Source organism: Dermatophagoides farinae, chromosome 1 (genome assembly GCF_024713945.1).
Source record: "Dermatophagoides farinae isolate YC_2012a chromosome 1, ASM2471394v1, whole genome shotgun sequence".
Lineage (NCBI taxonomy): Eukaryota > Metazoa > Arthropoda > Arachnida > Sarcoptiformes > Pyroglyphidae > Dermatophagoides > Dermatophagoides farinae.
The window spans coordinates 6,274,375-6,287,190 of NC_134677.1; the positions used below are offsets into that span (position 1 = coordinate 6,274,375).

At 30.2% G+C, this 12,816-nt stretch overlaps 1 protein-coding gene across 1 annotated transcript in view; it reads left to right on the top strand.

Annotated features, from left to right (window-relative positions):
* The first annotated feature begins 4,785 nt into the window (after positions 1-4,785).
* The window catches only part of Eph (Eph receptor tyrosine kinase), a 79,068-nt gene continuing 71,037 nt past the window's right edge, over positions 4,786-12,816 (top strand). Inside the window, exon 1 of the mRNA XM_047054124.2 lies at positions 4,786-6,157. Within this exon, the coding sequence (XP_046910080.1) occupies positions 5,557-6,157 (601 nt within the window). The 5' untranslated portion in view covers positions 4,786-5,556. The remainder of the gene's footprint in view (positions 6,158-12,816) is intronic.

The window sequence follows — 12,816 nt, forward strand, 5'->3', positions numbered from 1 at the left end:
ATTGAATTTTACAAACAACAAAAAAAATCTAATCTAAAACGGAAATGAATTTTTTTTTCGCTTGTTTGTTTGTTACAAAAACATACAATAGACAATTTTTTTTACACCAAATGACATTTGCATAGTTATCAATCAGCCAATATGTAGAATTTACAATTGAAGAAAAAACACAGAATGAATGGTGTAGAATACAGAATTATTGTGACATATAACAAACACTTCTTAATGGTGGGCGTTTCTGCATCTACATCAAATAGTAATTAATAACATTGTGTTTGCCAGTTTATTGTATATTTTCATTTCCGTTATCTCGTTATCAACGACCAGTGTGTGTGTGTGTGTCTGTCTTTTTTAGAATAATTTGAAGCTATTTAAAATGCGATTAGCATGTATCACCATGAATGTCCACAAATGGATTGTTGTTAATAACAAGCACATATAATTACGTATTATTATTACTTGACTTGGTCACTTATAAACACACACGTATCTAATGATTATGGTTATTTGGAAACGCCATGTTTGATGTCCACAATGATTTTAATAATTAACCATTATTCATATTGTATATATAAATTCATACCAATACCATAAAATGTTTGTGGAGAGAGTAATGAAAAAAAAATGTCATAATGCATATTATTATCATCATGCATGAAGAACAAACATCATTGATGACAAGATTATGTTCACCACTAAATACTTTCCAGGAAATAATCAATTGAAAATACGATTTATTTTATCGATATATTCTTACTAATACATTATTGCTTGTTAATTATTTTTATTATTGATATGGAATATGGAATAATAAAAACAAATATCAGGGTTGTATCTGTAATAAACAGTGCAATAAACCTTGCCACAATAATACTTGAATGTCAACAAAAATGTACATATGGAGAATATTTATATATATTGAATTTATCGTGATAAATAAAAAAAATGGTGATAAGTATTTTTATCAATTCTTAAAGAAAAGTAAATCATCTAAGTATGATATACATCTTTACGATCATGGTGGTACAAATTAAATGATTGAAATTGTCATTGATTAATATGTGTGTATGTTCAAAATCCAAAATTTGAGAAAAATAAATAAATAAATGGAAGATAAATGATTTGAATCCAGTCTGGAGATACATTTTTTTCAAACTATGAAATAGATAGAAATTTGGACAGTAATTATATCAAATTCAATGAAATCTAATAATAACCCTATTATGACGATGATGATGATAAATTAATAGAAGTAATGGGAGTCGAAAAAAAATCAATTAATCAAAATTAAAATTTTTCAATACAAAAAAAACCTGTACTTGATTTTTAATTTCATTTTTTCATTCTTTCAATATTTTATTTGAAAGATCAATTTTCTTTATAAAAAAAAATTCAATTCTGTGGTTGTATACGAAAAAAAAAATTCGAACCCGATTATGGAATCTAAAACACTCTCACACACACACACACAAAAACACAATCGTAGCCACCATATGTAAATGTTTGCACATTTTAATTGAATAAACCGACGGAAAGATAGATAGATAGATAGATAGTGAAAAAACTAGAATCAGGAATGAAAATAGAGAAAACTCTTTCCAAATGTCTGTGTGCGTGTGTATATATATGTGTGTGTGTGTTTTATCAATGAAAATCAAGATTGAATTATCAGTTCCATTTTTATTCATCTTTATCTACATCTTTTTTGTGCGTGTAGTATACACAAGTAGTGTATATTAGTGTATTTATGAATTTAACCAATCTAACCCAACAATATATATATATGTTATTGAAAGAACGAACAACGAAAGCAAGGCAACAACAAAAAAAAAGTTATATTCATATCGTCGTTTACTTTATTATGAATGAATGAAAAAAAAAATAGATTCAAACTACTGATACAAACATGTACGAGTTTGTTGAATATTTTTTTTATTATTTTATTTTGAAAACCCCGAAAAAAAAAATAAAAATCCTTTTTTTTATCATCTCATAATCTTGGAATATTTACTCTAGAGAGCTTTGTAGTGATGAACATACTACTACTATGTATGCGTGAAAAGTAATTTGGTTAAAAGTTGCAAACTTATGGAATGAATGAAAATATGAAAAAAAGAAGAAAATTCTCGGAACCAACATGATAAAATCATTGTATACTGAAGAATGTTTTTCTTGATTCTTTTTTTTCTGCTGGAACTCTATGTAACAATCGATCTAATCGGAGAAAATGAAAAAAAAATTATTTTTAGTGGAATAAAAAGAGAGAGAGAGAGGTGTGCAAACAAAACTATTTATATGGTACAAACATCAGTGGATATACAATATAGACTAATACCATGTTATGTAATGCAAGTATACTAAACATCATCATCATCATCATCATCATCAACAACAACAACCTAAAATGGAATATGAGAAAATAAGAATGTTGTTTACAAATGTACCGAGAATGTATTGATCGTTCCTCATCATCACCATCATCATCATAATTGGCCTATGGTTGGATTAAGTTTAGAGTTCCACCAACTGTGCCCAAATTTATGATTGCAAAACGATGAGATTTGCATAGACAACTAGACAACACTAGTACTAGATATAATTGTGGTAAAGAACTGGCCAAACCTAAATAATGATGATGATGAATCCGTATTTTTATTTTTTATACTTTGGTTTGTTTTACTGTCAAAGAGATGCTTAATGTAAAAATGTGTTGTTGTTATTGCTGCATTTATTTGCAAAGAAACAAAAAAAAATAAAGAAGAATGTAACCAATGATAACGGATGTTTACACACACACATACACACATACAGATACATCACGAATCAAACTGATTGATTCTGACAATTCAATAAATCGATGGGTCTGAATCATGAACAGAATGCATTCATTATTCGTTATGCTTTAACTATGAATTGGACAAAACAAACAATTCATTCCGTTTTATGCTAATGTATTTTATAATGGATCTTCTTGTTGTGTATTAACATGTTGTTTACATTCAATAATCGTTAGAATGGTTATGGCCAATGGCTGTTTGAAACTAAAATCAAAGAAAAAAAAATTTTGGTCAATGATTTCGGTCAAATCAATCATCTGTACCAATCGTTAAAACATTATTCAGTTTAATTATTTTTCTTCACTGTGTGTATGCAAGACTTGTTTTTTCTTCGACTAGCTGGCCTAAACAAACAACCAGAAAAAAAACTATGTAGATTATGATTGGATCGTATACGAGAAGTTAAATCCGGGCAAACGTTTCCAATCATCGATTGATGGACAGCATGTATTCTAACAACAACAACAACAACAACAACAACAACCATCACCACAATTACCAATGTTGATATTTAGTTATGAATATGCAGATGTTGAAAAAGATGATTTGGCCTACCACAACAACAACAACAACAACAACAGATGAAGTAAATCAAGATTAATTATTAATATAATAAGATGGGTAGGCAGTTGATGATGATGGTTGTCGTTGGCGCTCTAGAAAACAAAACAAAAAAACCTAAACTTATCTGTCGAATTGAATAATAAAAGGTGCGGTGATGATGTTCGATTTGGTAGCTAGGTCAAATAAATAAAGATAGAACAAATGGATGGACAGGATATATTATATTCATCATATAAAGGACATGATGATGATGAGGTTCATAAGAAAGAAAGAAAAAATCTTGCCAAATAAACTTACAAGATAATAAATAATAATATCAAGAATAAATGGAAAACAATTGGTGAAGATATTGATCTGATCTTGATTTTTGTTTGTTTGTTTGTTGTTTTGTTCTCAAATTACAATAGAAAAAAATGATGATTGGTAGATTATAACCAGGTAACATTGGAAATATACTTTATATACTTGAAAAAAAAATTTAATCCCGATACCGATGTGAGTGAGTAATTCTGTTCTTTCCGCTCAAAGGATGTGTGTGTGTGTGTGTTGCTGTGTCATCGAAAACAATAGACAATGAGTAGAATTTGAAATCGGAAGAATTTTCTGATTGAAAAATTTTTCATCCATCGAAATTACTATTGCATTGTAAAATAATACAATCGACGAATACCAATTGGAAAAAACAAGAAGATAATTACAATCAAATAGTGATTCGAATAGTTGAATTGAGAAAAAAAAAACTGATCGGAAATGAAAGGAATGAACAAATAAACCAAATGCAAGTCACGTCATCATCATATTCGTATTTTTTTTTTAGCTACCAGTTTGAATTGAAGTAGGGAACAGGAAAAAAAACTTGGATCAGAATCTTATATCTCTATCTATATTTGATGGTGATAGGGCGTTGTCATCGGCATTTTTCAATAAAGCCATTGACCAAAAGGAAAAGAAATGAGTATCCAAAGACCAGAGGCCATACAATAATGAAGGTATCATCATAGTGATCAGAATGTTGAGTAAAGATTTTTATTTTATCACATTCCAAAATACAAAAAAAATGACACCTAAGGGGACGTTTAGATGAATAAACAAATTTGGGAGTGATAAGATAGGTAAAAATAAAAAATTTATTAACCAGATCGATCCATAGATGTCGCTGTTATGGATCGTGGATAAATACATTCCAAAAAAAAATTGTATAATTGAATCACATACTGCTACCACAGTTTATCTTTGATATAAGCAATAATATGAAGAGAAAAAGGCGGTGGATTCATTCTCTTTTGAAACGGATCCATTTCATTTCAATACCACTACTATTTAAAAATCGTCTGTGTCCAAGATCTACTTCTTTATATGTTTGTGTGTCCATTGTACATGGACCGATTTTGAAGTTAGTCGTATAGTGACAATGGTTGTGTTTAGTCCTGTTCGTAAAATTTGCGGCCAATTTCGATTTTCTATTAATCATTATCATCTGTCTGTTCTCTTAATTCTCTAAAACTTCGATTTCTTTATACCGATATATATTAAGCTCAATTTAGTTAAATTCCATATTCATTGTCTCTGTATTCAATCATTATCATTGTGTCCATCTATGTTTTCATCTTACATTCGATGTGTGTCAAGTAAAAAAGTTTTCGTGTTCAATTTTGTCGTTTTCATCATCATATATTAGTTTTGTTATTATTGTTGTTTTGGTTTTTCATCATTCAATCAATCCAAAAAAATAATGGAATGGATTCATCCATCAAATAATGTTGATGATGATTATGATGATATTCGTGTCGACTAATTGAGTAAATGTTGTTGGTGTTTGTGTCAATGAATGAAAAGTGTTGGTGTAAATCAGTGTGTTTTGTGTGTTTTGTGTGTGTGTGTGCGTAAATGGTATCGGTCGATCTGATGATTTACATACAGTCATCTTTTTGCTTCCTCACCACTTTCTTCCATTCTTGTTGTATTTGTGAATCAATGTATCAATTTCATGGTCCTCATGATCCATATCGAATTGATCCATTACATTTTTTTTTCTGTATGAATGAATGATTAGATTTCGATGAAATTTTTCATAGCTTTTTCTCCCGTAACCATTTGTCGAATTTTTTCTCCCTTTTTTTGAATTCTTTGATTTCATCCAAAGCAAAACATCATCATGATTACTGCTGAGGTTGATCTGAATAATATCGACAATGTAAATGAGCCTATTGAATATGATGAAACGTGCTCATTGCTGCTTCATAGAGCAGAATCATCATCATCATCATCATCCACAACAACAACAAACATCCATCCAAATCAGCTATTATCAAATAAATTGGCCATCCATAGCGATGTGAAATGTGATTTATCATTTGATTCATACAATAAAACAACGGCGACCAAAATTTCATCGTCTCAACAAGATCTATTATTGTCATCATCCTCATCATTCAATTCGATGGTGACAACTGGGCGTTCACCATTTGATCCAATCACTTCAATCAAAAATATCATCATCACGATGAAATTATCATCAACCGCAACTACTAGTTCATCATCATCATCGTCTTCCTCAATCACATCATCATCAATGAAATCAACATCAGCCACACCTCATCATTCAATAGTGTTCCATAAAAATGTCATTATTCGAAAATCTATTCTAGCTCAAAATGCCAAAATGCCCAAATCAACGATAACATTACCGATTATTATAATGGTATTGTTAACAACATTGCTCACAACTACCATACAGTCATCATCAGCCAGACAAGGTAGCATTTCATTTCTTTTTTTATATATATATATCAATACTTTAAGTTTTATTCGATCTTGGTTTTCAAAATGCAATTGATCTATTGAAAAATTAAGTTTTCATATACTTATTATCGTTGGACAGAAAAAAAATTGCTAAATTTCCGTTTCAATAATGGCGTGTTTCAACTCCGAAAAAGCGCACACATCACAATGAATTGAAAAAATGATTGGTCATACATCCTTCTTGTGTCGATTGTCCATTTTTATTTTATTTTAGTTTTTCTCTACTGCATTTTCTTAGATTGTCAGTTTATATTAGACACATGGGCATCGGTTTGTTTCCTATGTTTGCATTTGTATGTGTGTGTTTCTGGATTCGGTCAATGACAAGATAACACATAACGACAAAACCAATAAGTGGTTTGTATTTGTTTGTATGTGTGTGTGTGTGTGTATAATGCCGGGGATCATCATCAACACCCGAAACAGACATTTGAAACATGCTTACATTTTTCCAAACATTTTTTTAGACATGGACATTTCATACATTTGTACCTAAATGTTGTTGATGCCATTATGGTTTTATTGTGTTTAAGTCATAATTTTTTTTTCTTTTTTTTGGTTTCAAACCATGTTGTCATCATCATGATCGTAGTCATCATACTGATCATGATCATCGTTGTCAGAATGTGCGTTTACCATAACCGTTATAATAATAATAATAATAATAATGATGATCATCATCATCATTTGTTATAAATAAATCATTCAAATCACAGTATAAACAGTGGCATTCTTTCTACTGACATACTGGGCTTCATACATACCGTCATTTTTTTTTTGGTTGATCAACTGTCGACCGACCAAAAAACGAATGATATTGATGTTGATGATGATGATGATGAAACTATTCAACTAAATCAGCATCAACCATCATAATAATAATAATGATCATCATCATCATCATCATCAAAAAAAAACATTCGAATATTGCACAACTGAGACTAATTGTGTCTCGTACAGAAAAAAAAGCTTTCATTTTCTCTTTTTTTTCTGGATTTCCTTAATTTTTTTTTTCGTTATACATTACTTCTTATTGTTGTTGTTGTTGTTAGAAAGAGATTTGTGTGATGTGTCACTGTGTGAATAGAATAAGAACGGAAGAATATATATTACTCACTTGTATAAGATGATGGAAAAAAAAGTGAATTAATTAAATCAAAAATGAACAACAACAGCAATGATATTATTAGTCAGTATATGAAAGAAAAAAAATGAAATCATGATTCGTTAGCAATATTCTTCTTCTTTTTTTTATTTATTTATCTCAAGTTGATGTATCGAGATACAATAATAATAATGATGATGATGATACAATCATTTTTTGTTTGGAAATGAAAAAAAAACTCTTTAGATGGCAATTGTATAAATGCCAATCTTACAAGAATACAATGTGTGTATGTGATGAGAATTGAGTTTATTTTTTACGCCAATAATAATATTGTGTGTTTATCTTTAATAATAATTAATGTTTTGTTTTGTATACGCCGCTTTCTTGGTTTAGATCATACAAGTAAAATATGAAAGATATGGGAGAGATAGAGAGAAAGAAAAATGAAAATGATGAAATCAAAATGTTGATGATGATGATGATGATGATGATGAGACCGAATGGAGACATTTGGGATTTTTTTCTATTTGTTTTAGTTGTTGCTGTTGATGATGATGATGATGATGATGATGTTTGCAATGATTGTTGACAATCTTGACGACGACGACGACGACGATGACTACAATGTTGATGATACAAAAAGACAAGAAGGATTGTCATCGACTATCGTAATCGGATTTTTTTGTTTTGCTCTTTTCAAAGTAAAAAAAAATGAGAATTCTCTTATCATTTCTCATCATCATCGTTTTGGACAGAATGTAATGATTTTTTACTATTCATCATTCACTCATCATCATAGAATACGATGGGAGAATCACGTCTTTTTTTCTTGTTATTGTTTCGTTGTTTTGGAGTCATAATTAAAATTGTAACATTGACGATTCATCAAATGTATTCGTTTTTGATTATTTACTACAGAAAAAACTTTGTTGTGTTCAGACCAAAGGTCATCGTATAAGGATTGTTTTTTTTTGTCATTTTGCTTTGACCAATCAAGTTCATTGTTGATGTATATTCTTGGTTTACAAATAAATACTATGATGATGATGTTTATAATGAATGAATGATGTAAGAAGAATGGGATGTTATTGTCTTTTTTGTGTGTGTGTGTGCGTGTGTTGGCCAAAAGCGGCTAACGACAATGATGATGATGATGATGATGATGGCCATTTTTCGACTCATTGAACCGTTGAGCCGCGATCCATCTTCAACATATAACAACTGAAAAACATAAACACAACGAATATGGATGGATAGAGGCCAGAATGGAATGATTTTTTTTTTTTTTTTTGTTGATTATTTCTCAAGCTGTTCATCTGTTTCTAGTCACTTTTTTTTGCCATTCTGAATCTATTCGACTGTAATAAGATGACTGATCGGTTCATTGGTTGATGAACTATAGTTTTTTTTGTTTTTTTTTTCTCCAATATTCTTGTCGGATTGATTGTCAAATATTGGCGTCATGTAAATGGGTTTTTTGAATTTCCCTGTCACCAATTTCAATTCGAAATTATCCAAGTGTTATTTGATTTTGATGAGATCGTATCCGTAATGGTATATCGTTATATGAGAATAAGAGCTATTATGAATAAAAATCAATGGGTGATAATATTTGACAATTGTGCATAAATATATATTTTTTTGTAGGATGCATTACCATTAGATTATTTGATGGAAATGGAATACTACAGAATTGAATGAAATGAATTTCAAAGAGAAAAAAAAAACAAACACACACACACACACTAACCTGTCATGAATGTGTCTTTTGTTGTTATTGGTGAATATCTATCTTGTTTGTAGTCAACTATTAGGTTGTAATTTGCCCTGTCTTGTTTGGCATTTTTTTTTACTCAATTTCATATTCCATATACATGATGGTAATGTAATGTAGAACTAAACATGAACCAATCATTGTTGTTCATCACAATGAATTGAATTCAATGAATGAATGACTTGAATGATCGAATCCATACAGACGGCTGGATGGTTGATCATCATCATCATCATCATCATTGTCTATGGTCAGAATGGTGTATGATTGTTAGCGGTGGTAGTAGTTTCAAATTGCAATCACCAGATTGTTTTTGGCCAGTTCGACCGACCAACAAGGTGTCTTCTTTCTCATTCATTCACTTGTAGCCACTAACAAGACATGTCCAAATTTTTTATTCAATACATCGAATTTATATGTTTTGGTTCCTTAGGTTTGGCTAGGTTTTTTTTCATTATAACAATTTTTTCCTAGTTGTTCATTCATTTTTGAACGTATCTTAAGGGTCTCCGATTGACCCATTACAACGATTTGAAGCTTGATCAATTACTATTGCCTTCGTTCTCATCCAATCATTAGAGCCTGTCATTTTTTTAGTTGTTGTTGTTGTTGCTATATCTGGTCAAAATCTAGTTTTTTTTTGACTAATCGAACGTGGTTTGGTGAATGTAAACCAAAACAACAACAACAAGTTGAGCAGTCAGTCAACAAGGTTGAATGGTGGTGGTGAATGAAATTGGGAGACGCGAATATGTACGTTTCTATCCACACTGTCCAAACTAAAATAATAACTTGGTCGGCCGAATGAATTATGATGGCTACATGTTGATTTGACCGATTTGAAAAAAAAATAAGAAAAACCACCGAAATACAAAGAGAGTTGAATTACATGCACACATTTTCATACGAACTCTAACCTTTAGTTTGTTTTTCAAGAATAAGGTGTATTCCACATACTTTCATATATATACACACAAACACACATCATTCGATCCGTTTTTTTTGTAGGTTTGTAAACTATTTTTTGGTTGTTGTTCCATCATACAATCGTCCGAAATGGTACCATTTTATTATTTGCTTTTCCTATCGTTTAGAAGTATATCATAACTTTAATTACACCTCGTTTAAAATTCGAAACCATTTGCCATGCTAGCCCCACCACATTATATGTTTAACGAGGAAATTTTTTGCTGTTGTTGTTGTTGTTATTGTTTGTATAGAATGAATGACCAAAAAGATCAGACGACGTCCGGTCGTCATCATCATCATCATGGTCGTTGTTTAATTTATTATACGTTTCAATGTCTCTAGGTCTTAAACGACAATCAGAAATGAAAATATTTGTTTTAGTTTGAATTTTTCTTTCTTCTTCTTCAATTCTTTGCATTAATTTCGATTTCGTGAATAATAAGGAAACCTTATATACATTTGCTACCAAAAAATTTTTTTTTATGACTAACTAAATCGAATGAATTGAAATGAATAAATTGTTCATTTGACGAGCTTTGAATAATTGATTAAATATAAAAAAGAATTTAACGTGACAATGATTATATACATTTAACATTTTTTTTGTTGTTGTTGAAGACGTCATTTTCATTTCCATCAAATGATTATTATCATCATCATCATCATCAATTGATTTAATGAAGACAATGAAATGAATTCATACGTGGTTATATCAATTGTATGTGTGTTTGTTTGTATACAAATGCTTGCTTGTTTTTAATGGGCTAATATCATTCACGTCAATCACATTTGGAACACACACACATACACAAACACAAACACATGAATACAATTGACGATGCTATTGTCATTTTCGTTATATTCAAGTTTTGAGAACAACATCTGAGACATGCTTGCATTTGTTTGTTGATCATCGATCGAATAAGTATGTTTGTCAGTTTATGGAACAACCTCAACAGGAATAAACTGAATTGAGCTGAATGAATCCCGAATGAAATGGCTTTAGATGGATTTTCCTTTCTTTCTCTCTATCTTTCTATCTTTGAACGATTGTCAGTGGCAATTTTTCATGTGTCGACACAATGGTTGAATTCATTTGATCGTTGTCGTTGTTGTTTTTTTTCAGAATTTTTTTCTTGAAACCAGAAAAATACTATTTATTGCTTTTACCAATTCTGTTTTTTTTTTTGCTCATTCTCTCCTGCGTATTAACGTTCCAATTGAGTGATATTTTTTTCGATGATTTCCAGAAAAAAAACAGCAGAAAGAAAGCTAATGTTTTGTTCCACAAATAGTAAAAAATAAAAATGGCCAAAAAAAACCATCAAAGCTTTAATTCGATCTTATATTTTGGACAATTACGATAATCGACTCATCGTCATCGTCATCATCATCATCATCGTCATCGGTTGTAATCGTATCACGGCATATAGCTTTGAAATGTTTGTTTGTGTGTGTGTGTGTTGTGATGCCAGAATGGAACTTTTGAAAAACATTTTGAGAATACTTTCGTATTTATTTGTCTCTGTTTGTATATATGAAATTCGATAAGATTTATTCTATGGCATTTCTGTTTCCAAGAATTAGACTCTCTTGATAAGACCCTTTTCGATCCATGCCTGAGTATGTGTGTGTGTGTGTGTAAAAGTGTTTATGTTCTCTGATCACGAATTTTCTTGATGAAAATACAGCAAACAAAAAAGAATTAGTTCAATTTCGCACTTTGTTAACCGATGCATGCTTTATTAAATAAAAAAAATATATCCGTGATTGTGATGACATATGCATATGATTACGTTTTGTCTTTTGGAATTTCATTTTTTTTTTTTTTTTTTTTGGTCAGATACTGTGTACTTTATCATTGAAGTAGATGCTGTTGCTTTTTTTTCTGGCCTTAATTGCTTAATTTGAATAATTTTTCTGATAATTATGGCATAAATCTCTGTTGTTGTTTTATTGTTGATGTGAAAGTAAATTTGATTTGATTGAGAACGTGTCTTTCTCTTTTCTTTCACTCTTTTTTTTTTCTTGAAATGAATTGGAGTGGTCCATCGCACCGTTATAATAACATAGTATTATATGATGATGATGAGAGTGATCATTATGGTAACGGAAAGAGAGAGAGAGAGAGAGAGAGACAATCCTTCATTGCTTATTATTATTGGTGTGCATATTAAATTCATTCAAACCAAAATATTTTTGATCATTTGAATAATGACGGGCAAATAGTTGTGGTTGGTCATATGATGATGATGATGATTATCAAATCATATCTCGAGCCTGTCATGAACTTGTTTGAATGATGATGATTGTGAATGATAATGATTTTCATAAAAATAAAAACCTAAAAACAGAGAGAATCGTTTTCACTGATCCAAATGGTTATGTGGTTGAATTTTTATCGTTAATTGCGATCCATTTTTACTTCAACCCCATATGGTTCAAAAATTTAAATTTCATTTTCCATAGCCATCATTATAGCGATGATGATGATGATGATGATAAAATGCCAACAATGAAATCAAATTTACATTTAATGATCATAATGTGATGGTAGTTGAGACGTTTTTTTTCTCTTTTTTCTTTCCTTGTCCTGCAAACACGTGCTGTGGCTTTTCTGACATTTTGAATTTTTTTTTTTGCACAATTATTCTACCCACACACATACATCATTTCATAATAACGATGTTGAATGATGCAATATGATGTTTTTTCTGATCTATAGATGATAGTAAGAGACATACTCGAATTTCCATTTCCGT